The following is a 24,318-nucleotide window of genomic DNA, read 5'->3' on the forward strand; positions in this document are numbered from 1 at the left end:
TGCAGCTGACGCAAGCATGCACACCCTACAATTTCCCCAGAAATGTTACAATCTTTAGTTTGAAGTTGTCATTATATGCGCTGGTTAAGTGGAGATTTGCATTCTCTCTCTCTCTGCCTCAAACATTTGGACAAACGTTATTGTCTCCACGGCATCGCCATCAGTCACAAGTAAATATGGAAACATTTGAAAACAGTCAAATTGTATCTGCTCCATAAATTCTAGAAACGCCTGCAGAAACGGTCAAATAGACGTTTGAAAAGACGGATTCTATTTTAGGTTACCAAGGTGAAATCTCACCAAGCTTAAGAAAAGACGAACACCAATCCGTGATGAGCAGTGCGTCATTGCTCAAGGTCTCGTGCCAGCACGCCTCCTGCCTCTATAAAACTCCACAAGTTTCCCTTCGCCTCAGATCGCGCTCTCCTACCGTTACGCACCAAGCCGGCTTCCCTCCTCAAACAAATGTGTTTTTATCGACACCATTCCATAAATGTGCCGTATTTCTGTTCACACCGACAAACGGACTAATTTATAATTGTCTGTTTACATAGAAAATCATGGATTTTAACTTTACTCTGTCAGAGCGCGACCCGCGCGCGCTGGCTCAAGAACCCGGGAATAACTCTCTGGCGCCCGTCGTTAACGGAACCGAGATCGCGTCGGAGGAAGATTTGGACGTGAATACCGACATCTATTCCAAGGTATTGGTTACCGTGATATACGTCGTTCTTTTTGCGGTCGGTTGCCTGGGAAACTCAATCACCCTGTACACGCTTCTGACTAAGAAGTCCCTTCAAAACCTCCAGAGCACCGTCCACTACCACCTAGCGAGCCTTGCGGTGTCTGACCTGCTCATCCTCGTGCTCAGCATGCCCATCGAACTGTACAACTTTATCTGGTTCCACCATCCCTGGGTGTTCGGACAGGCGGTGTGTAAAGGATACTACTTTCTCCGCGACGGCTGCTCCTATGCCACCGCACTCAACATCGCAAGCCTGAGCGTGGAGCGGTACATGGCCATCTGCCACCCGTTCAAAGCTAAGAGCATCATGTCCCGCAGCCGCACAAGGAAGCTGATCAGCGGCATGTGGCTTGCGTCGTTCCTGCTTGCCACGCCAATGCTGTTCACCATGGGGCTCGTGGACAAGGGAGAAAGCATCTGCACCGCGATCGTGTCGCCCGTTACCATAAAGACCGTGCTGCAGGTGGGTGTGCTGGTCCGCGCAGACGGCGGACCGTGTCCGTTTATTTTACGCGCGGGTTTAATGTTGTACACATGGGAGGTGATAAGCTGAAAGGTGATTGATTAGGATATATATGTCTTAGCTCATCGATGCCGTGGCAACTTGTTGATTATAGCCTGCATTGGAAACAAGTCAATTTAGCGTTGAGTTAACGAATATTTTATAGATTCATTATTGATCTAGTACACTCTAAAAAGAGCCACCGTTTTAAAGAGTTAAATAACTCCTGTTGTGTTCGTTTCATCCAAATTACTTCTGTGTTCCCCGTACAAAATGACAGCCCCAATTATACCTGATTATAAAACCATAATGTGATGTTTTTATCAACTGAGATGTTCACAATAACTTATCTTGTATTTGCCATGTATTGCCCGTAGGCCACATTGACCTGAGCTCATATAGCCTAACTATTTTTTTGACCATAACACCTACTTAGATAAAACATATTCATGCTTGTATGCTAGTGGACTTGAGCCTGAATACTATTTTAATTCTAAAGTCGCACTTGTTCCGGGAGTACAACGGTACTTAAGAAAGATTTGTTGGATCAGATGTTAGTTTATTTCCTCCAGGAACACTATGACACTTATTGAGGGACTCCCTGCACTTGTTGGTTTGTTGTAACTGATTTAACTGCTTGTACTCGCTGTGAATTATATTAATGTTGCTTGCTTTCCCCCAGTTACACTCTGGCACTTTAGAGGATCATGTTGTTCAATTGAAATTGCTCTTCTGGTTTTCCCCGTTGGAACTTATTTGATTTTCACAATGGATGGTTCATGTTTTGGCTCCCAGCAATGTTTATGATGATTGACCTATGCACTTTTTGTAAAGCTCTCTCTTGTAAGTCGCTTTGGATAAAAGCGTCTGCTAAATTACTAAATGTAAATGTATTTTACTCATTGTCATCTCACCCATCATTTCTAATCAGAGATGGGAAGTAACAAAGAACAAATACTTCATTACTGTACTTAAGCAGATTTTTCTGGTATCAGTAGTTTACTTCACTATTTATTTGTCTGACAACTTTTTACTTTCACGCCATAATTTTTTTTCTTTCTCATATCTCTGCCCCTCTCCTTCACTCTCAAAGTCTTTTGTCAGCTCTCTCTCACACACACACAGAACAAAAATTATTTGCATTTCGAGAGCTTTAGTAAGAGAAGTTTTCCTGTAACATGATTCAGGTTGTCGTGTGTTTCCTGATGCCCAGGGTTCCACTGCTAAAGCACTCTAGCAGTGAGTTTATACACCTATTAACATCAACAGTGAGTTTATACACATACAGTATATACATCAACAGTGTTATCAGTATAAATTTGGATTGGGCCTAACCGTTTGTAAACTCCGGATTGATTCTCTGTCCGTCTTGTCGACTCTGCGCAGTGATTCAGAGTGCACGGACAGAGGAGGGCTATTCACAGACGGGTCTGTTGTAGTGAGAGAGAAAACATGAGCGGGACAAGAAGGGGCTGAGCTAATCAATTTGTCGGTCAATTGTTTATTGTGGCGGGCCTCTCTAAGTTTACATTTACATTTAGTCATTTAGCAGACGCTCTTATCCACAGCGACTTACAGTAAGTGCAAGGACATTCCCCTGAGGCAAGTAGGGTGAAGTGTCTTGCCCAAGGACACAACGTCACTTTTAGACTTCCTGTTGGTGTATAGACTCCCTGCTGGTGTACAGACTCCCTGCAGGTGTATAGACTCCCTGCAGGTGTATAGACTCCCTGTTGGTGTATAGACTCCCTGCTGGTGTATAGACTTCCTGCTGGTGTACTGTATAGAATCATTGTTGGTGTACGGACTAAGCTCCAGTAGCTGGGCAGTGTGGAGCTAGTCCACTAACACACCTCCTCCATGTCAATGTAATGAATCCATCAGAGTGTGTGTGCACGAGCGCACGCGTGTGTGTAAATTACATGTGGAGGGCAATTTCAGAAGCAGTTTACCTTTGTGTTTGTCTTCCTGCTGTTCTAGTGCCTCCGAACACTTAGTCTCCGCAGAGAGGGGGAGACAGAGGGGGGAGGCAAAGGGGTGAAGGGAACACTTAGCCTCTGTAGAGATGGGGAGACAGAGGGAGGAGAGGAGATTTGCAGTCGGGTGGTGGCCCTGGTGAGGGGTTTGGAGAATAGGGAGAGGTGGAGAGAGAGAGAATGAAAGGTTTTCTGTTTTTCTCTCATGCATGACTGTACGACCAGGGAAGGTGACCATCACTCTCTCTGCTGGTGGTGCACAAACAGATGACCCTCAGCACTGTGGAGGTATTAAGAGAAGGAGGGGAGGGATGGAGGAGAGGGGTAGAGAGGAGAGGAATGGAGGGATAGAGAGGAGGAGAGGTAGAGGGGTAGAGAGGAGACGGGGTAGAGAGGAGGAGAGGGGTAGAGAGGAGGAGAGGGGTAGAGAGGAGAGAGGTAGACGGATGGAGGAATAAAGGTGATTGTCAGTACCTGTGGTCAAGTGAGTGATCTCTAGCAGCATTGGGCTCCCGAATGTGTGTGTGTGAGAGACTGTGTGTGTGTGAGAGAGAATGTGTGTGTGTGTGAGTGAGAGAATGTGTGTGTGTGTGTGTGAGTGAGAGAATGTGTGTGTATGTGAGAGAATGTGTATGTGTGAGAGAATGTGTGTAAGTATATGTGCTAGTGGCTGTCCTGCAGTGAGTATGTGCCCTATGTGTGGGTGTGCATGTGTGTTTGTTATGTAGGTAACAGTATAGACGGTGTTATGTAGGTAACAGTATAGACGGTGTTATGTAGGTAACAGTATAGACTGTTATGTAGGTAACAGTATAGACGGTGTTATATAGGTAACAGTATAGACTGTTATGTAGGTAACAGTATAGACGGTGTTATTTAGGTAACAGTATAGACTGTTATGTAGGTAACAGTATAGACTGTTATGTAGGTAACAGTATAGACGGTGTTATTTAGGTAACAGTATAAACTGTTATGTAGGTAACAGTATAGACTGTTATGTAGGTAACAGTATAGACAGTGTTATTTAGGTAACAGTATAAACTGTTATGTAGGTAACAGTATAGACTGTTATGTAGGTAACAGTATAGACGGTGTTATTTAGGTAACAGTATAAACTGTTATGTAGGTAACAGTATAGACGGTGTTATTTAGGTAACAGTATAAACTGTTATGTAGGTAACAGTATAGACTGTTATGTAGGTAACAGTATAGACGGTGTTATTTAGGTAACAGTATAAACTGTTATGTAGGTAACAGTATAGACGGTGTTATTTAGGTAACAGTATAAACTGTTATGTAGGTAACAGTATAGACTGTTATGTAGGTAACAGTATAGACGGTGTTATTTAGGTAACAGTATAAACTGTTATGTAGGTAACAGTATAAACTGTTATGTAGGTAACAGTATAGACGGTGTTATTTAGGAAACAGTATAAACTGTTATGTAGGTAACAGTATAGACGGTGTTATTTAGGTAACAGTATAAACTGTTATGTAGGTAACAGTACACTGTAACTGTTCTGTCTGCATCAGAATGGCTCCATCATGTTCTTCTAGACATGTCCTTGGGTCCTTGGTAAGTGTGTCTACTGTGAAAAAGCCGACCATCTGTCTCTAACAATACTTGCTTTCATACAGTCTCTCTCCCTCCTCTCAATTTCTCTCTCTTACTCTCTCTCCCTTCCTCCCTCATAGAACTTACAGTATAATTTGTATAGCATCATTATCCAATGTGCTTCACAGCAAATAAACAAAACACAATGTGTTTGATTTCTTAAAAATCCAACAGTAATTAAACTAATATAATACAGTAATGAAACAAATATAAGACAGAAATTAAATGAATATACTAGTTATTAAATTAATATATGGTGGTAATTAATCATATACTACAGTAATTAAATTGATATACTACAGTAATTAAATTACTGTCTGTTTATGTGGTTGGCTGGTTGTGTTACTGCCTGGTTGTGTGGTAGTCTGTCTGGTTGTGTGGTAGTCTGGCTGGTTGTGTTACTGGCTGGTTGTGTAACTGGCTGGTTGTGTGGTAGTTTGGCTGGTTGCGTTACTGGCTGGTTGTGTGGTAGTCTGTCTGGTTGTGTGGTAGTCTGGCTGGTTGTGTTACTGGCTGGTTGTGTTACTGGCTGGTTGTGTGGTAGTCTGGCTGGTTGTGTTACTGGCTGGTTGTGTTACTGGCTTGTTGTGTTACTGGCTGGTTGTGTGGTAGTCTGGCTGGTTGTGTTACTGGCTGGTTGTGTTACTGGGTGGTTGTGTTACTGGCTGGTTGTGTGGTAGTCTGGCTGGGCCGCTGGCTCCACACCCGCAGGAGGGAGCTCTGAGCTGGACCGCTGCTGCTGTGTCTTAGCTGTCTGGTGATGGCTGGATGGTTCTGCGGTCTCTGGCTGATGCACACACACACACAATATACTCACACACACAAAAACAAATATACTCACACACACGCATAAACACACACACACACACTCACATAATATATTCACACACACACATAATATACTGGCATACATAAACACACACACGCCCAGCAGGCATAGAACAGAAAGCTGGCGTTGTCTGGGTAATTGGTTTTGCAGTTATCGGGTGAGCCATCTTGAGGTTGAAACATTGGTGTTGTAATCTGAACTGTTCAACTAAAACATTCCTCATCTGTCTGTCCCTTCTCCTCTGTGCTGCTGAGTGGTGAGTTTACACTGTACACTCCCTGGGACTACAGTAGTGTTGGGGGAAGTTACTCAAAAAAGTAATATATCAGTTATTACTTATTATTGTTCAGTAAGAGTAGTGTGATTAAGTTACATTACTACTTTCGGTACAAAGTTATATTATTACTTATTATATTACTTTTACTATTACTTTTAGTAGCGAGTTGTGGAAACGGGTCCCCATCTCTCTTATGGTTTAAAGTGGATTTTTCGCTAGCTTCCAGCTTTGTTTCTCTGTGGACACTATCGAGTAGTTTGAAGTGTTGTTGATGGCAGTAGATAATATTTTGTTGGGGCACAGTTTGCATTTCACCTTAATGTCTTTTCCAGTATCTTCAAGGAAAGTGAAATAGTGTGAATATTTCTATGCCGAAAACGTAACATGTTCTGCAGCCATGATTGCTGTTGTGTTTACCTGCAGCTTGAATCAAAGGCAAACTGTCAGGCTACTGCGCCCAGGAAGTGTCGTTTAGGGCAACAATCTGTATTTATAAGGCCATTTTGTTGAATTCATGCAGTAACTTGGACAAGTAAAGCAAGATACTTTAATAAGTAACTGCAATAATATTACTCAATGTCAAAAACAAACGTGTTATATTATTTTGTTACTCACTTAAGAAATAATATTATTTATTACACGGCTGTTCTTAACGCTGTAGAAAGCTCCATTCACTTGAATGGGGCTTCCCAACGTTCTGCGGTCTGATATCTTCTGATAACAGACCGTTGCTAGGAATAACAGACCGCTGTCAAGGAAAGTGGCCTTTTTGCTTCTGATTCACGTCTTTCGTAGCACTCCGCAAGTAGTCCGGTAACTTTTCAACCCCAGCGTACTCCGTTGCTTAGCGACGTCAGTTGATTTGAAGCCTAAAGAATGTTCAACGTCTATGAAGTTCAACGTCTTTGGCGAACTATTTCTCTGCTGATCAACACTACGAATGGTAACAAAAAAATTGTAAAAATGTAGCCGTGTAATAAGCGGGATAATGTATAGAACGCCGGTCATTATCGGGAAAATAAGCCCCGACAGGGCGAACAGCACCCCGACGCGAAGCGGAGGGGTCCCTTACATAACGCATTATATTACATAATGTGTTACCCCCAACAATGGACTAGAGTGATGGAACATCCTCCTCTATTCCTCTCTTCTTCTGACCTGTGATAGAAGGGACATAGCTACCAGTCAGATGGCTGAGTGGTTAGGGAATTGGGCTATTAATCAGAAGGTTGCCGGTTTGATTCCCCACCGTGCCAATTGACGTGTCCTTGGGCAAGGCACTTCACCCTACCTGCATCGGGGGAATGTCCCTGTACTTACTGTAAGTCGTTCTGGATAAGAGCGTCTGCTAAATGACTAAATGTGAATGTACCCTTAGCCTTAGGGTTAGGGTTAGGGTTAGCCTAACCCAAGCCTTAGCAAAGGGTGGACAGGAGACTAGTTTCTTGTGTGTGTGTGTGGAGGGTGCTGTGTGTGTGTAGAAGGTGTGTGTGTGTGTGTGGAGGGTGCTGTGTGTGTGTAGAAGGTGTGTATGTGTGTGGAGGGTGCTGTGTGTGTGTAGAAGGTGTGTATGTGTGTGGAGGGTGCTGTGTGTGTGTAGAAGGTGTGTATGTGTGTGGAGGGTGCTGTGTGTGTGTAGAAGGTGTGTATGTGTGTGGAGGGTGCTGTGTGTGTGTAGAAGGTGTGTATGTGTGTGGAGGGTGCTGTGTGTGTGTAGAAGGTGTGTATGTGTGTGGAGGGTGCTGTGTGTGTGTGGAGGGTGCTGTGTGTGTGTAGAAGGTGTGTATGTGTGTGGAGGGTGCTGTGTGTGTGTAGAAGGTGTGTATGTGTGTGGAGGGTGCTGTGTGTGTGTAGAAGGTGTGTATGTGTGTGGAGGGTGCTGTGTGTGTGTTGAGGGTGTGTATGTGTGTGGAGGGTGCTGTGTGTGTGTAGAAGGTGTGTATGTGTGTGGAGGGTGCTGTGTGTGTGTAGAAGGTGTGTATGTGTGTGGAGGGTGCTGTGTGTGTGTGGAGGGTGTGTATGTGTGTGGAGGGTGCTGTGTGTGTGTGGAGGGTGCTGTGTGTGTGTAGAAGGTGTGTATGTGTGTGGAGGGTGCTGTGTGTGTGTAGAAGGTGTGTATGTGTGTGGAGGGTGCTGTGTGTGTGTAGAAGGTGTGTATGTGTGTGGAGGGTGCTGTGTGTGTGTAGAAGGTGTGTATGTGTGTGGAGGGTGCTGTGTGTGTGTAGAAGGTGTGTATGTGTGTGGAGGGTGCTGTGTGTGTGTAGAAGGTGTGTATGTGTGTGGAGGGTGCTGTGTGTGTGTTGAGGGTGTGTATGTGTGTGGAGGGTGCTGTGTGTGTAGAAGGTGTGTATGTGTGTGGAGGGTGCTGTGTGTGTGTAGAAGGTGTGTATGTGTGTGGAGGGTGCTGTGTGTGTGTGGAGGGTGTGTATGTGTGTGGAGGGTGCTGTGTGTGTGTGGAGGGTGCTGTGTGTGTGTAGAAGGTGTGTATGTGTGTGGAGGGTGCTGTGTGTGTGTAGAAGGTGTGTATGTGTGTGGAGGGTGCTGTGTGTGTGTGTAGAAGGTGTGTATGTGTGTGGAGGGTGCTGTGTGTGTGTAGAAGGTGTGTATGTGTGTGGAGGGTGCTGTGTGTGTGTAGAAGGTGTGTATGTGTGTGGAGGGTGCTGTGTGTGTGTAGAAGGTGTGTATGTGTGTGGAGGGTGCTGTGTGTGTGTGTGTGTGGAGGGAGTCTGGTGAGTTGTGTGTAGAAGACTAAGAGGAAGTCTTGGCTGGGTGGGGGTCTGTATTTCCCAGAACAGCGTGTCTAATAATACTCTGGAGGATGTTATGCAGAGAGTACTGTAACCCCAAACCCTGCAGACCAGCCTACCCTGTAGACCAGCCTGCCTGTCTCTCTGCCTGCCTGTCTGCCTGTCTGTCTGCCTGCCTGTCTGTCTGCCCGTGGCTCTCGGGCAGACAGACAAGGTCAGAAATGCGTGTTTGAAAGAGCAGAGCATCTAATGCATGATGCTCCAGTTGGAACATGCAGCCTGTTATTATACTGCAGCTGCATGTTATTATACTGCAGCTGCATGTTATTCTTCTGCAGGAGCAGAAGAATGACCAGTCACTCCCTCCTCTCCCCCTCTTCACTTCCTTCCCTCTCCTCCTAGCTCCTCTCTTCACTCCCTCCTCTCCCCCTCTTCACTTCCTCCCCTCTCCCCCTCGCTCCTCTCTTCACTTCCTCCCCTTTCCTCCTTGCTCCTCTCTTCACTTCCTCTCCCCCTCGCTCCTCTTCACTTCGTTCCCTCTTCCCCTCGCTCGCCCTCTCCTCTAACCTCTCCCTCCCCCACTTTCTCGTCTCTCTCCAGTCTCCCCCAACCTCTCCTCTACCTTTATATAAATTTAAAGATATAAAAAAAACGAATCAATGCCCCATTAGAGGACAGCGATGGGGGGGCGAGGGAATGAGGACTACAGTAACGTAACCATGGCAATGGAGGAACGATTAAAATTCTCAAGCCGTTTGTATTGGACAACGTCTAAAGCCTTATAAACCCTCCCCACACACTGAAATATGTTTATGTTACTTTATTTGAATATTTTTATGTGATTATATTATTTTCTAATTGACTGCAATTTATAACTGACTGTTATTTATATTGACTATATGTTTTATCCGGAGATGGTGGACCTCTGTCTCCTCAAACCTATCTCCTGCTGGGCGTGTCTGAGGACAGACAGGCAGCTGGAGTCCTGCTAGGCGGGTCTGAGGACAGACAGGTAGCTGGAGTCCTGCTGGGCGGGTCTGAGGACAGACAGGTAGCTGGAGTCCTGCTGCGCGTGTCTGAGGACAGACAGGTAGCTGGAGTCCTGCTGGGCGGGTCTGAGGACAGACAGGTAGCTGGAGTCCTGCTGGCCGTGTCTGAGGACAGACAGGTAGCTGGAGTCCTGCTGGTGAATGACTGGTTCAGGACCACAAACCAAAGGCTTCCATTTAGTATTGATGATACAGAACACAGACATAATACCCTCAAAACACACTTCAGTAGGACAACATCACAGGAAGTATAAACATCTCGATTCGGGTCTAATAATGTACATCAGAGGAGGCCAGGGAGTCTGGCCTGGAGTCTGGAGGGTATGTGTGTGTGAGAGTAGGTAAGTGTGTGTGTGTGTGAGTAGGTATGTGTGTGTGTGTGAGTAGGTATGTGTGTGTGTGTGTGTGTGTGAGTGTGAGAGTAGGTATGTGTGTGTGTGTGTAAGTATGTGTGTGTGTGTGATTAGGTATGTGTGAGTGTGTGTGTGGGTGTAGGTGTGTGTGTGTGTAGGTGCCACCATGAGTCAGGCGCTGCCAGCAGCACATTCCATGGACTGGAATGCAAACAAACCAGCGGGTGTGTGCGTAACTCTCTCTCACACACACACACACACACACAGAGACACACACACACACCGTGTGTCCCTGTCATCACTGCCTCTTCAGACACACTCTCTCTCTCACACACAGACTTTCCCACTCAAACACTCTTTCTTGCACACAGTCACACAAGCGCACACACACACACAGCCTGCCTCTTATAATTTCTGTAATTTAGTGTAATGGTCTGAGTGCTTAGCTAAAAAATACAATTAAAAACTTGAATAACAAGATGTGTTCCGTCTGATGCTCGTTAGCGTGCATCTCCTCTAATTGGCTTTTCCAGCTTAGCCTTGTGTGGGTTAACAGGTCATGTTGTCCCAAAGCTCTGACCCTTCTCTGGGCCTGTCCATGTAGCAAACCTTACCCTTACCCAGCTATCCTGCAGACTACACCCAACCATACACTAGCATACACTGGGTGTTAGGGAAGGAGGGGGAGGCTGTTAAGGAGGGAGGAAGGCAGGGAGGGGGGGAGGGAGGGAGGGGGTGTTAGGTAGGGAGGGAGAGAGGGTGTTAGGGAGGAAGGGTGTTAGGGAGGGAGGGAGGGGGTGTTAGAGAGGGAGGGGGGAGGGAAGGAGGGAGGGTGTTAGGGAGGGAGGGGGAGAGGGAGGGGGAGGAAGGAAGGAAGGAAGGAAGGAAGGAAGGAAGGAAGGAAGGGAGGGAGGGAAGAAAGGAAGGAGGGAGGGAGGGAGAGAGAGAGGGAGGGAGGAGGGAGGGAGGGGGAGAGGGTGTGTGTTAGGGAGGGAGGGGGAGTGTTAGGGAGGGAGGGGGGGTGTTAGGGAGGGAGGGGGAGAGGGAGGGAGAAAGGGGGAGAGGGTGGGTGAGAGGGAGGGAGGGGGAGAGGGAAGGAGGGAGGTAGGGGTCCTGTCTGGGGTGTGATCTCCGTGTGATGGCTCTCTTGCAGAGCTGCAGCTGGATGAACAGTTGCCGCCATTCTTCCCGTCGAGCATTACAGCGAGCCTGCCGGCCGTCAGCTGCAGACAGGAGGATCTGTTCCAGACAGGGCTAATCATCCCCCTCACTCCAGCCCCAGCACAGCACCCTCACTAGGGCAGGGGGATTGGGGCAGGGGGGGTGAGGGTGAGGGCTGAGGGGCTGGGGTTAGGATGTAGCATGGGGGGAAACAAGGGAAAGATGGACAGAGGAGGAGGTAGAGGGGTAGAGAAAGGGGCAGAGTGAAACTGGGCTTAGGATGTTGCAGTGTTCTGCTGGAGAGGGACAAGAGGAGGGGAGAGAGAGAGAGAGAGAGAGAGAGAGAGAGAGAGAGAGAGGGAGGGGGGTATAGTCTTCAATACATATTCCTTTATTAAACTGAGAAATAATCCATGTTTGTCTGTCAGGCCACAGCTGCTCAGATGAAACCACATTACTGGAGGAGAGCAGTCACAATTCTCCATCCCCCTCTCTCCCCCTTCCTCCCTGTCTCACTCCCGTTCTCTCTCTCTCTCCCCATCTCTCCACCTTTCTCTCCACCTCACCTCTGTTTTTTGCATGTCAGGGAGACAGCCTATCCTCCGCCTCTCCACTGTCTCTCGATCCCCAGACTCATCCTCACAGCAGCATCACACCAGACAGGAGGGTAAACACTAACCCTTCAGCACGTAAGCTCTGAAACATCCAGCACCCCAAGTAACCTCTCTATGCTAACCTGACCCCAAGGTGACCTGTGACTCCAGGGTAACCTCTAGCAGCAGAAAATCAAGGACCAGAAGTGTAAAGGGCTAACTCTCCTCTTCCCTTCCCTCAACAGGTCAACGCCCTCCTGTCCTTCCTGGTTCCCATGGCAGCCATATCAGCTCTGAACGGAATCATAGCCAATCAGCTGCTGCGGATGTTCAAAGAGGCGGAGCAAGACAACCCTTTGTGTATCGTCGGGGGCAACCCCACAATACTGAGTGTTACTGTGGAGCCCAACCGTGCCCAGTCGCTGCGTCACGGAGTCCTGGTCCTACGTAAGCCCCACACACACCCACACACACACACCCATACACACACACCCATACACACACACACATACACACACAGCCATACACACACACCCATACACACACACCCATACACACACAGCCATACACACACAGCCATACACACACACACCCATACACACACAGCCATACACACACAGCCATACACACACACACCCATACACACACAGCCATACACACACAGCCATCCACACACACCCAAACACACACCCATACACACACAGCCATACACACACAGCCATACAAACACACCCATACACACACAGCCATACACACACACACATACACACACACCCATACACACACACACATACACACACACACACATACACACACACACATACACCCACACCCATACACACACACACATACACACACAGCCATACACACACAGCCATACACACACACCCATACACACACACACAATGACAACATCTATTGTTAACCACATACATGAGCGCAACAGTGGGTGAAAGTCTTGAGTGCACCTCAAAGTGGCGTGGCAGTATAACAATTACCCTAAATACCCTCAAAAAAAGCTATGCACACACAGTCACTTAGTAAGAGAGTGCTTCTCAGTGCAGCGAGTGTCCTGTAAGGTAGCGCATTCACTCTGCTCTCCACTGGGCCCATTTCGTAACAATCACTTTACATTTGACAGTCTATTTGTTTAGCAGATGTTTTTATCCAAAGCAACATTCAAATAGAAGATAGAAAGTGCAGTAGGAGATCAAGGATCATAAGTGCAGAATTATACTTCTAACAGAATTCTAACAGACTTCTAACAGAGTAACGGTGGTCAAAGTCTAGGCATTGTCTGATTGGTCTGTATTTACCAGGAACAGTGTAAAGTAACAGTAGCTACCAGACACAGTGTACAGTAACATCTCAGCTACCAGACACAGTGTAAAGTAACATTTCAGCTACCGGACACAGTGCACAGTAACATCTCAGCTACCAGGCACAATGTACAGTAACATCTCTGCTACCAGACACAGTGTACAGTAACATCTCAGCTACCAGGCACAATGTACAGTAACATCTCAGCTACCAGACACAGTGTACAGTAACATCTCAGCTACCAGGCACAGTGTACAGTAACATCTCAGCTACCAGGCACAATGTACAGTAACATCTCAGCTACCAGACACAGTGTACAGTAACATCTCAGCTACCAGGCACAATGTACAGTAACATCTCAGCTACCAGACACAGTGTACAGTAACATCTCAGCTACCAGACAGTGTACAGTAACATGTTAAGCCGAACCGTGACGCCCGTACCGTACGGTTCGGTACGAATACATGTACCGTTCCACCCCTAATTGTGTCTACACAACACTGTTTTCAACAGATTGACGATATATCATTTGAAATTATTACGTTAGTTGTTTCCACTTCTGTTGTCGAAGCAAACAGGATCGCCTTAGGTGGATATCGTGAAGGTATTGTGATTCAACTCAGCTTCAGTTAGCTCTAGCTATCTCAGTGCTTCTCAGTGCAGCGAGTGTCCTGTAAGGTAGCGCATTCACTCTGCTCTCCACTGGGCCCATTTCGTAACAATCACTTTACATTTGACAGTCTATTTGTTTAGCAGATGTTTTTATCCAAAGCAACATTCAAATAGAAGATAGAAAGTGCAGTAGGAGATCAAGGATCATAAGTGCAGAATTATACTTCTAACAGAATTCTAACAGACTTCTAACAGAGTAACGGTGGTCAAAGTCTAGGCATTGTCTGATTGGTCTGTATTTACCAGGAACAGTGTAAAGTAACAGTAGCTACCAGACACAGTGTACAGTAACATCTCAGCTACCAGACACAGTGTAAAGTAACATTTCAGCTACCGGACACAGTGCACAGTAACATCTCAGCTACCAGGCACAATGTACAGTAACATCTCTGCTACCAGACACAGTGTACAGTAACATCTCAGCTACCAGGCACAATGTACAGTAACATCTCAGCTACCAGGCACAATGTACAGTAACATCTCAGCTACCAGACACAGTGTACAGTAACATCTCAGCTACCAGGCACAATGTACAGTAACATCTCAGCTACCAGGCACAATGTACAGTAACATCTCAGCTACCAGACACAGTGTACAGTAACATCTCAGCTACCAGGCACAATGTACAGTAACATCTCAGCTACCAGACACAGTGTACAGTAACATCTCAGCTACCAGACAGTGTACAGTAACATGTTAAGCCGAACCGTGACGCCCGTACCGTACGGTTCGGTACGAATACATGTACCGTTCCACCCCTAATTGTGTCTACACAACACTGTTTTCAACAGATTGACGATATATCATTTGAAATTATTACGTTAGTTGTTTCCACTTCTGTTGTCGAAGCAAACAGGATCGCCTTAGGTGGATATCGTGAAGGTATTGTGATTCAACTCAGCTTCAGTTAGCTCTAGCTATCTTGCTGGAAAATTAATCTGGACAAACCTGCATCTTGAATTGTAGATTTGGATGACAACACTGGTTATTTATTTGAATGAAACACAGTCAGGTACATGAAATAACGTTATCCCCATTGCCAAAAAATTCTATAATCGCACATTCTACCAATGCTAGTTACAAGCAGGATACATTAGCATTGCCAATAACTGTTAGCGACAACATCATACTACAGATTGAGGTTGTGATGAACATAAGGTCGGAACAGCACCTCTTTTCAGCAACAGCTTCATAGCAAATCCTAGTTTACACTGTCCCAGGATTTCAAAACTGTCCACGGTGAAATGGTTTGATGAAATGTTTAATTGAGGGTCAAACTGCACAGGGATCTTCTCATAGACAAATATCACAGCCCGAGTGTTTGGTTCCTTAGGAAGACTCTGAAAAGTGTCAGCATTCCCTGTACAGCCTGGAACACTGCATTTACCACCGTAGTCCAGTTTCAATATGCTACAAAAACGTTCTTCTTTGTAATTCTGTGGAAGTACACAGAGCAGCGCGCAGCAAATTTTGGGGCGTGACAAAGGTACAGACCAGAGCCAAAAGAGGTGGAGTCGGTTTTGAAAAAGCCACCAAACTGACCTCAGTTCGGTGGCTTTTTCAAAACCGACCGTTTTACAGCTACATTTTTTAATTGTGAGATTTGCAAAGGAAAGAGATGTCAATGGACTTTGGGGTTCACTGTATGTCCATTTTACCCACTGAACTGTCGTTATTCAACTGTGACAAGGTAAATTCGTTTCTGAAATCAATGACCCCTTTAAGAAATATTACTGTTTTTTTCAATCGCTAAGAAGTGCTTACCCATACTTCAGATACTTTTTTTAAACTCTTAACACAGACTGACACCTACAAAACACAATTGGCCAAATGGATAATTTTCTTCTCAAAAACAAATTTTGTTAAATATATACTAACTCTCCATTTCAAGACAGAACACATGTTTCTCTGCATACACTGACTTTACCAAAACACTGGAAATCTGACTAAAAATGAAATGATTCTGTCAAAGAATAACACTTGTTTTCACTTCACAAGGTACATGCAATCAATCAAAGTACACCAGGTTTCAAAATACTGGCTATTGTTGACATTATAAAAACTGCATAGACTTTTGTTTCAGGTATTTGCATGCAAAACATGCAATCCACCTTTTACACTAAATTTCTTGGTTGGGAACTGTATGTCCACATATACAATAATGTTCACATTCAAACACATTTCAGTAAAAAGCAAATCAGATTTTTTTTGTCTTACTGTTTACTAAAGGAAGTACAGTAGAAAAACAGTATACAGTAATAGAGCAGAAAAGGTTTTACAGTAATGCTTACAGTGAACAAAATATTGGTTTGTTGAAAGATGCGTATAATGGAGGCAACCATTGACCACCTCAACTTGGGTTGCACTCTTTCACCAGCCTCTCTTAGTGAAAGACTGTGGTTGATTACATGGTCAATGATAGTGGTACAAAGTTCATCACTGACTACTGTTCTTGCAGCCCTTGGAATGCCACCACAAGCATTCTTACACTTCTACCTTGCCCTCTAATTGGGCCTGGTCTTATCCCCAGCCCTGCTTCTCTTACTGCACCTGCACCTCCTTCTGCATCTCTCACTGCTGCTGCACCTCTCCCTCCATCTCTCACTGGACCTGCTCGAATCTCCCTGGGCCCCTTGCTCTTCCTCGTCCAAACATTACAGTATTTGTATTTTTCTGTTTCCAAAAACATCACTCCTCAAAGTCCTTCTTTTATAGTAATTGAAGGAAATAAACCCTGCCTCTGAGTCTAAGCTAGACTGGAATCAGCTGTGGTTGGCCCACTTTACCCAACATAAATCAGCTGTGTGTCCGTTTTTCAATTGTCTTTTTCTTTTTTTTTCAACTGAGATATGTTGTTTTTGAACTACAGTAATATCATTGCAGAAGCAGATGTTTTTATACTGTATTTCAGGTTTGGATAATTGTTTTTGCTATTGTGGGATGTTGTGTGTTAACATTCGTAAATACTACACAAACAATCCATCATTTTGTTGAGAAGTATAGCTTGTCTGTTAAGAAAATGTAAGCGTTGTGGAAATGTGTTCACTGACTGCATATTGTGTGAAAAAGACATGAAATATGTGAATTGTATGGCAAAAAAAGACTGCTGCTGTGCTAATTGTGTTTAGAGTTTTGAAAATGTGACAACTGTTTGGACAAATGCTTGTTAGCGACTGAAAAAAACTGTAACCTCTGGTCTATAAACGACCCTGGCCTTGTCACTATGGTAACCCTCCGCCCCAGCCTGGCCCTGTCACTACTCTCTCTTTCTCTCCCTCCCATCTACATATCTCTCTCCTATCTCTCTCTCTCTTATCTCACACACACCCAGCCTGGCCCTGTCACTACGGTAATGCCCCCCAGCCTGGCCCTGTCACTACGGTAATGCCCCCCAGCCTGGCCCTGTCACTACGGTAATGCCCCCCAGCCTGGCCCTGTCACTACGGTAATGCCCCCCAGCCTGGCCCTGTCACTACGGTAATGCCCCCCAGCCTGGCCCTGTCACTACGGTAATGCCCCCCAGCCTGGCCCTGTCACTACGGTAATGCCCCCCAGCCTGGCCCTGTCACTACGGTAATGCCCCCCAGCCTGGCCCTGTCACTACGGTAATGCCCCCCAGCCTGGCCCTGTCACTACGGTAATGCCCCCCAGCCTGGCCCTGTCACTACGGTAATGCCCCCCAGCCTGGCCCTGTCACTACGGTAATGCCCCCCAGCCTGGCCCTGTCACTACGGTAATGCCCCCCAGCCTGGCCCTATGCCCGGGGTCCCAGTGTTTGTGTTGGGCCGTCCTGTCCTAATGGACACCATGGAGCGGAACTAAGGAGACTTAATGTGAGTTAACGTGTGTGAGAGCGCCAAAAATGTGTTTAAACGTGTGTGTGGAGTGGGGGAGAGGTCTCCTGTGTGTGTAGGAGTGTTGATGTTCATATGTGTTGTAAGTGTGTTGCAGACAGATGTGTGTGTGCAGTGGAAGGGTGGTACATATCTGTGCGTGTGTATTTTACTTCCAAAAATGTTAGTGCGTTTCGTGACCTTTCTCTTCATGTCAGGGGGGTCAGTATGGGTGAAGCCCCCAGGTCAGTCCATTCAACTAGAAGTTTCTACCAGAGTCACATAGTTTAGAAAGCAGCTCTGGATCAGGGGGTCAGCTGGACTCTCTAATGAGAATGCCTGAAGGACAGAAGGATTAGCGGCAGAGATGTTGTGGGACGATATTAGCTGCAGCATTGGCAGCAAAAGAAATGACACAAGAAGATAAGTGTTCAGAATAGCAGTCTTAGCATTAGCAGCTGTAACAAGAGGTATAATTAGGATCTACATGATCAATAAGCATGATCAATAAGCATGCTTATTGCAACACATCCACTGTGCTTTGCCATGATAAACCTCACCTTAAGACAGCCTGCTCACACACACACAGTTATAGACAGCCTACTCACCCTCTCACACACACAGTTATAGACAGCCTACTCACCCTCAAACACACAGTTATAGACAGCCTCTATTAATGGTACCAGTTAGTTATGACTCAACCTTTAGACCTTTGCAAACACACACACCCACACACTCACACAGCCTCGCAATTATAGCTTCTCCCCCGCCTCCATCACCAGCAGCTACAGGACGACACCATCACAGCCACAACATGTCCTCCTAATTACACATTATGAAACTCCTAACATTTTACCCTCTGCTTGGCTTTGCCATAACTGTAACGCAACAGCAACGTCCAGCTGGCTCTTAAACAAATGATGGCCAATTATGGATTATGAACGACGAATGTCAATTCTAGAAAGACGTGGGGGGGGGGGGGGGGGGGATGGGGGAGAGAGAGATGGGAGAGAAAGAGATGGGAGAGAGAGAGATGGGAGAGAGAGAGATGGGAGAAAAAGAGATGCGAGAGATAGAGATGGGAGAGATAGAGATGGGAGAGATAGATGTCACTACTGTACAGTAGAAGATGATCCTGACAGGGAGATGAAGAGAGGGAGAGGGAGGAGAGAGATGGAGGGATGGGGATAGAGATGTAGTGATGTAGGAAAGGAGAGGGTTGGAGGTATGGAGGAGAGGGGTGGAGGTATGGAGAGAGGAGGAGGTATGGAGCGAGGTGGAGGTATGAAGGAGAGAGGTGGAGGGAGGGAGGAGAGAGGACGGGGGTGGAGGTATGGAGGACAGGTGGAGGAGAGAGGTGGAGGAGAGGTGAAGGTGAGGTGTTTCCTGTCTGCTGTGCTGAGGTCATGGGAACCTGACATGGAGAGAAAATTGACAGAGAGATGGACAAAGGAATGAAAAGAGACTGAAATGAAGGAAGGGTGGAGATAGAGGGGGATGAAGGGTGGAGATAGAGGGGGATGAAGGGTGGAGATAGAGGGGGATGAAGGGATGGAGATAGAGGGGGATGAAGGGATGGAGATAGAGGGGGATGAAGGGATGGAGATAGAGGGGGATGAAGGGATGGAGATAGAGGGGGATGAAGGGATGGAGATAGAGGGGGATGAAGGGATGGAGATAGAGGGGGATGAAGGGATGGAGATAGAGGGGGATGAAGGGATGGAGATAGAGGGGGATGAAGGGATGGAGATAGAGGGGGATGAAGGGATGGAGATAGAGGGGGATGAAGGGAGGAGATAGAGGGGGATGAAGGGATGGAGATAGAGGGGGATGAAGGGTGGAGATAGAGGGGGATGAAGGGGTGGAGATAGAGGGGGATGAAGGGATGGAGATAGAGGGGGATGAAGGGATGGAGATAGAGGGGGATGAAGGGATGGAGATAGAGGGGGATGAAGGGATGGAGATAGAGGGGGATGAAGGGATGGAGATAGAGGGGGATGAAGGGATGGAGATAGAGGGGGATGAAGGGAGGAGATAGAGGGGGATGAAGGGATGGAGATAGAGGGGGATGAAGGGTGGAGATAGAGGGGGATGAAGGGATGGAGATAGAGGGGGATGAAGGGATGGAGATAGAGGGGGATGAAGGGATGGAGATAGAGGGGGATGAAGGGATGGAGATAGAGGGGGATGAAGGGTGGAGATAGAGGGGGATGAAGGGATGGAGATAGAGGGGGATGAAGGGATGGAGATAGAGGGGGATGAAGGGATGGAGATAGAGGGGGATGAAGGGATGGAGATAGAGGGGGATGAAGGGATGGAGATAGAGGGGGATGAAGGGATGGAGATAGAGGGGGATGAAGGGATGGAGATAGAGGGGGATGAAGGGATGGAGATAGAGGGGGATGAAGGGAGGAGATAGAGGGGGATGAAGGGATGGAGATAGAGGGGGATGAAGGGTGGAGATAGAGGGGGATGAAGGGATGGAGATAGAGGGGGATGAAGGGATGGAGATAGAGGGGGATGAAGGGATGGAGAGGTGATGGATGATTTGTCCTCCAGACACTGATAATGATGGACGACTTGGGTAGATGAGGCTAACTGCCTGCTTGGGTAGATGAGGCTAACTGCCTGCTTGGGTAGATGAGGCTAACTGCCTGCTTGGGTAGATGAGGCTAACTGCCTGCTTGGGTAGATGAGGCTAACTGCCTGCTTGGGTAGATGAGGCTAACTGCCTGCTTGGGTAGATGAGGCTAACTGCCTGCTTGGGTAGATGAGGCTAACTGCCTGCTTGGGTAGATGAGGCTAACTGCCTGCTTGGGTAGATGAGGCTAACTGCCTGCTTGGGTAGATGAGGCTAACTGCCTGCTTGGGTAGATGAGGCTAACTGCCTGCTTGGGTAGATGAGGCTAACTGCCTGCTTGGGTAGATGAGGCTAACTGCCTGCTTGGGTAGATGAGGCTAACTGCCTGCTTGGGTAGATGAGGCTAACTGCCTGCTTGGGTAGATGAGGCTAACTGCCTGCTTGGGTAGATGAGGCTAACTGCCTGCTTGGGTAGATGAGGCTAACTGCCTGCTTGGGTAGATGAGGCTAACTGCCTTCGGAAACGATTTCTACCCCCCTCTACTCCCCTCTCCTCAACCCCCCTACCCCCCCTCCTCCTCCTCCTTCCCCCCCTCCACCCCACACACACAGAGTCCAGATTCCTAGCAGTGTGGGTCTGACTGGGTCGGCAGTGTGTCAGGAATACTAATGCTGTGATTGATCACCTGAGGACGGGACATCACTAGGAGAGGAGGAGAGGGGTTACAAATAGGTTAAAACCAGATCAACTGGGATAAATGGAGACATTAAGGAAAACTGATTTCTGCAGTGAATACAAAGATGGAGGGAGGGTGGGAGCTACCGCTGCTACCGCTGCTACCGCTGCTAATAGTGATAGCTGATAGTTTAGATTGGAAGTACTCCGGTAATAACTAAACTCAGCCTGACAGTCAGTACACACAGCCTTAGTTTTGTCAACCGAGCCGTCGTGCAACTTTTTGAAATGGAACTTCCCATCTAAAAGCCCTCTCTCCATCATTCAGCTACCGTCGGCAGTCAAAGTCATGTGACCTCAAGTGATTCCCAGGGTCAAAAAGAAACCTATGTTAACGGCATGTTTTATTTTTTTTTAAGTGAGATTGCGTTAACGCGATATTAATGCATTAACTTTGACAGCCCTATTTAAAACACGTTTAGAGTCAGCTACATATATTAGCAGGTCAACTGACTTGATTTCCTTTCTCATACATTCCCGTAGCGTCACAGTGCATTTCCCTGTTAAAGCTCAGCTTCCATGGACTTTAATGGGGCTGCTGTGGACAGTTTTTTTTCAGTGCTTCGAAACTATATGGTCATTGGATAAATGCTGCGATTATGTCCCGCCCTGGACGCTCAGCGTCTCTGGGGTGAATGGAGGAGTGGGCTGGCCTGGACGCTGGGCTTCTGCATGATGATTGGAGGGTCTGTCGAAAGACAAACTCCTGCAAACTATTTCTTGCTATTTGCTTGGCGAATTGGCAAGCCAAGTTTCATCATACATTTCATACAATTATACTCCACATTTCTTGTTTCAGTTTAACCTAATTCCCAAGTACAGTACCAGTCAAAAGTTTGGACCGGAGTTTTGACTGGGAAAATGTGTCCAACCCTCATCTGTTTAGCTCAGCTAGCAGGAAAAACAACATTCAAATTAGTTTTCAATTACTTTAAGTGTGCTTGGTTTCACTCTCTTGGCTCACTGAGTGGTCACTGCTTAGCGTCAGTTGATGGCACAGCAGACAGTCCGTATTAAGCGCACCTTCAGCACTTAGATCTCTAGCGTATGTCCTCTCTCCTCTCTTCCAAACTTCCTGCTTCTCTCTGTTCTTATTGTTTTCTCCTCCTCCTCCTCCCCTCTCTTCCCCTCCTCCTCTCCAGGGGCGGTGGTGATAGCGTTCGTGGTGTGCTGGCTGCCCTATCACGCTCGGAGACTCATGTTCTGCTACGTCACTGAGTGGACGGAGTGAGTGATCTGACACACCCCTCACTTTCTCTCCCTCTCACTTTGTCTCTCCTCCCCTCTCTCCGCCCGTCTCTCCCCCCGTCTCTCCCCCCCTCTCTCCTCCCCTCTCTCCCCCCGTCTCTCCCCCCGTCTCTCCTCCCCCCTCTCTCCTCCCCCCGTCTCTCCTCCCCTCTCTCTTCCCTCTCTCCTCCCTCTCTGACTGTCTTCACAGTGAGCTGTATGACTGTTTTACCTGACTGACTGTCTTCAAAGTGAGTTGTATGACTGTTTTACCTGACTGACTGTCTTCAAAGTGAGTTGTATGACTGTTTTACTTGACTAACTGTCTTCACAGTGAGCTGTATGACTGTTTTACCTGACTGACTGTCTTCACAGTGAGTTGTATGACTGTTTTACCTGACTGACTGTCTTCACAGTGAGCTGTATGACTGTTTTACCTGACTGACTGTCTTCACAGTGAGCTGTATGACTGTTTTACCTGACTGACTGTCTTCACAGTGAGCTGTATGACTGTTTTACCTGACTGACTCTTCACAGTGAGCTGTATGACTGTTTTACCTGACTGACTGTCTTCACAGTGAGCTGTATGACTGTTTTACCTGATTGACTGTCTTCACAGTGAGCTGTATGACTGTTTTACCTGACTGACTGTCTTCACAGTGAGCTCTATGACTGTTTTACCTGACTGACTGTCTTCACAGTGAGCTGTATGACCTGTACCACTACCTGTTCATGGTGACCAACGTCCTGTTCTACGTGAGCTCAGCCATCAACCCCGTCCTGTACAACTTGGTGTCAGCCAACTACCGGCAGACCTTCTTTTCCACGCTCCGACACTTCTGCCTGCCCTGCACCCCCCGTCACCGCGGCAACCGCCGCCGCAGCCATAGCAACCGCCGCACCCTGACACGCCACTCCATCAGCCTGTCAACCAACCTGTCCACCAACCACACCCTCGCCACTGGCAGCGCCGTCAAGGAGACAGTCTACTGACCCGCCCCCCGATTCCTCCTCCTGGCCACCATGGCAACCAGGCGCCCTTGACGACAGTCGTGTGTGACTATGAGCTTAAATGTGTGTGTGGGGGGAGGAGGGGGGGAGTGGGGGGATGGAGAGACAGAGAGGGTGGGGAGGAAGGGGGGAGGGAGAGACAGAGAGGGTGGGGAGGAGGGGGGAGGAGGGGAGGGAGAGACAGAGAGGGTGGGGAGGAGGGGGGGAGGGAGAGAAAGAGAGGGTGGGGAAGAGGGGGGGAGTGGGGGGATGGAGGTACAGAGAGGGTGGGGAGGAAGGGGGGAGTGGGGGAGGAAGAGACAGAGAGGGTGGGGAGGAGGGGGGAGGGAGAGACAGAGAGGGTGGGGAGGAGGGGGGGAGGGAGAGACAGAGAGGGTGGGGAGGAGGGGGGGAGGGAGAGACAGAGAGGGTGGGGAGGAGGGGGGGAGGGAGAGACAGAGAGGGTGGGGAGGAGGGGGGGAGGAGGGGAGGGAGAGACAGAGAGGGTGGGGAGGAGGGGGGGAGGGAGAGACAGAGAGGGTGGGGACGAGGGGGGGAGGGAGAGAAAGAGAGGGTGGGGAAGAGGGGGGGAGTGGGGGGATGGAGGTACAGAGAGGGTGGGGAGGAAGGGGGGAGTGGGGGAGGAAGAGACAGAGAGGGTGGGGAGGAGGGGGGAGGGAGAGACAGAGAGGGTGGGGAGGAGGGGGGGGAGGGAGAGACAGAGAGGGTGGGGAGGAGGGGGGGAGGGAGAGACAGAGAGGGTGGGGAGGAGGGGGGGAGGGAGAGACAGAGAGGGTGGGGAGGAGGGGGGGAGGGAGAGACAGAGAGGGTGGGGAGGAGGGGGGAGGGAGAGACAGAGAGGGTGGGGAGGAGGGGGGGAGGGAGAGACAGAGAGGGTGGGGAGGAGGGGGGGAGGGAGAGACAGAGAGGGTGGGGAGGAGGGGGGGAGTGGGGGTCAGGACAGGAGGGTTGTGGGGTCTTAGGGTAGTTAGCTTAGTCTTAGGGTCATGTGGGGACATGTGACTTGGTTGGAGTCCAACATGACAGGTACATACAGAAAAAAGAGGTGGTGTTAAAACTGCAGGGAGGGAGGGGGAAGAAAGGACTAAAGT

At 47.8% G+C, this 24,318-nt stretch overlaps 1 protein-coding gene across 1 annotated transcript; it reads left to right on the forward strand.

Annotated features, from left to right (window-relative positions):
• The first annotated feature begins 469 nt into the window (after positions 1-469).
• ntsr1 (neurotensin receptor 1 (high affinity)) lies at positions 470-23,258 on the forward strand. Its single transcript, XM_047034391.1, has 4 exons — positions 470-1,208; positions 12,093-12,294; positions 22,132-22,216; positions 22,918-23,258. The coding sequence occupies exons 1-4, from the start codon at positions 561-563 to the stop codon at positions 23,207-23,209; spliced, it is 1,227 nt and encodes a 408-aa protein (XP_046890347.1). The 5' UTR covers positions 470-560; the 3' UTR covers positions 23,210-23,258.
• Positions 23,259-24,318: the final 1,060 nt, after the last annotated feature.

The sequence above is a fragment of the Hypomesus transpacificus genome, chromosome 14, assembly GCF_021917145.1.
Source record: "Hypomesus transpacificus isolate Combined female chromosome 14, fHypTra1, whole genome shotgun sequence".
Taxonomy (NCBI): domain Eukaryota; kingdom Metazoa; phylum Chordata; class Actinopteri; order Osmeriformes; family Osmeridae; genus Hypomesus; species Hypomesus transpacificus.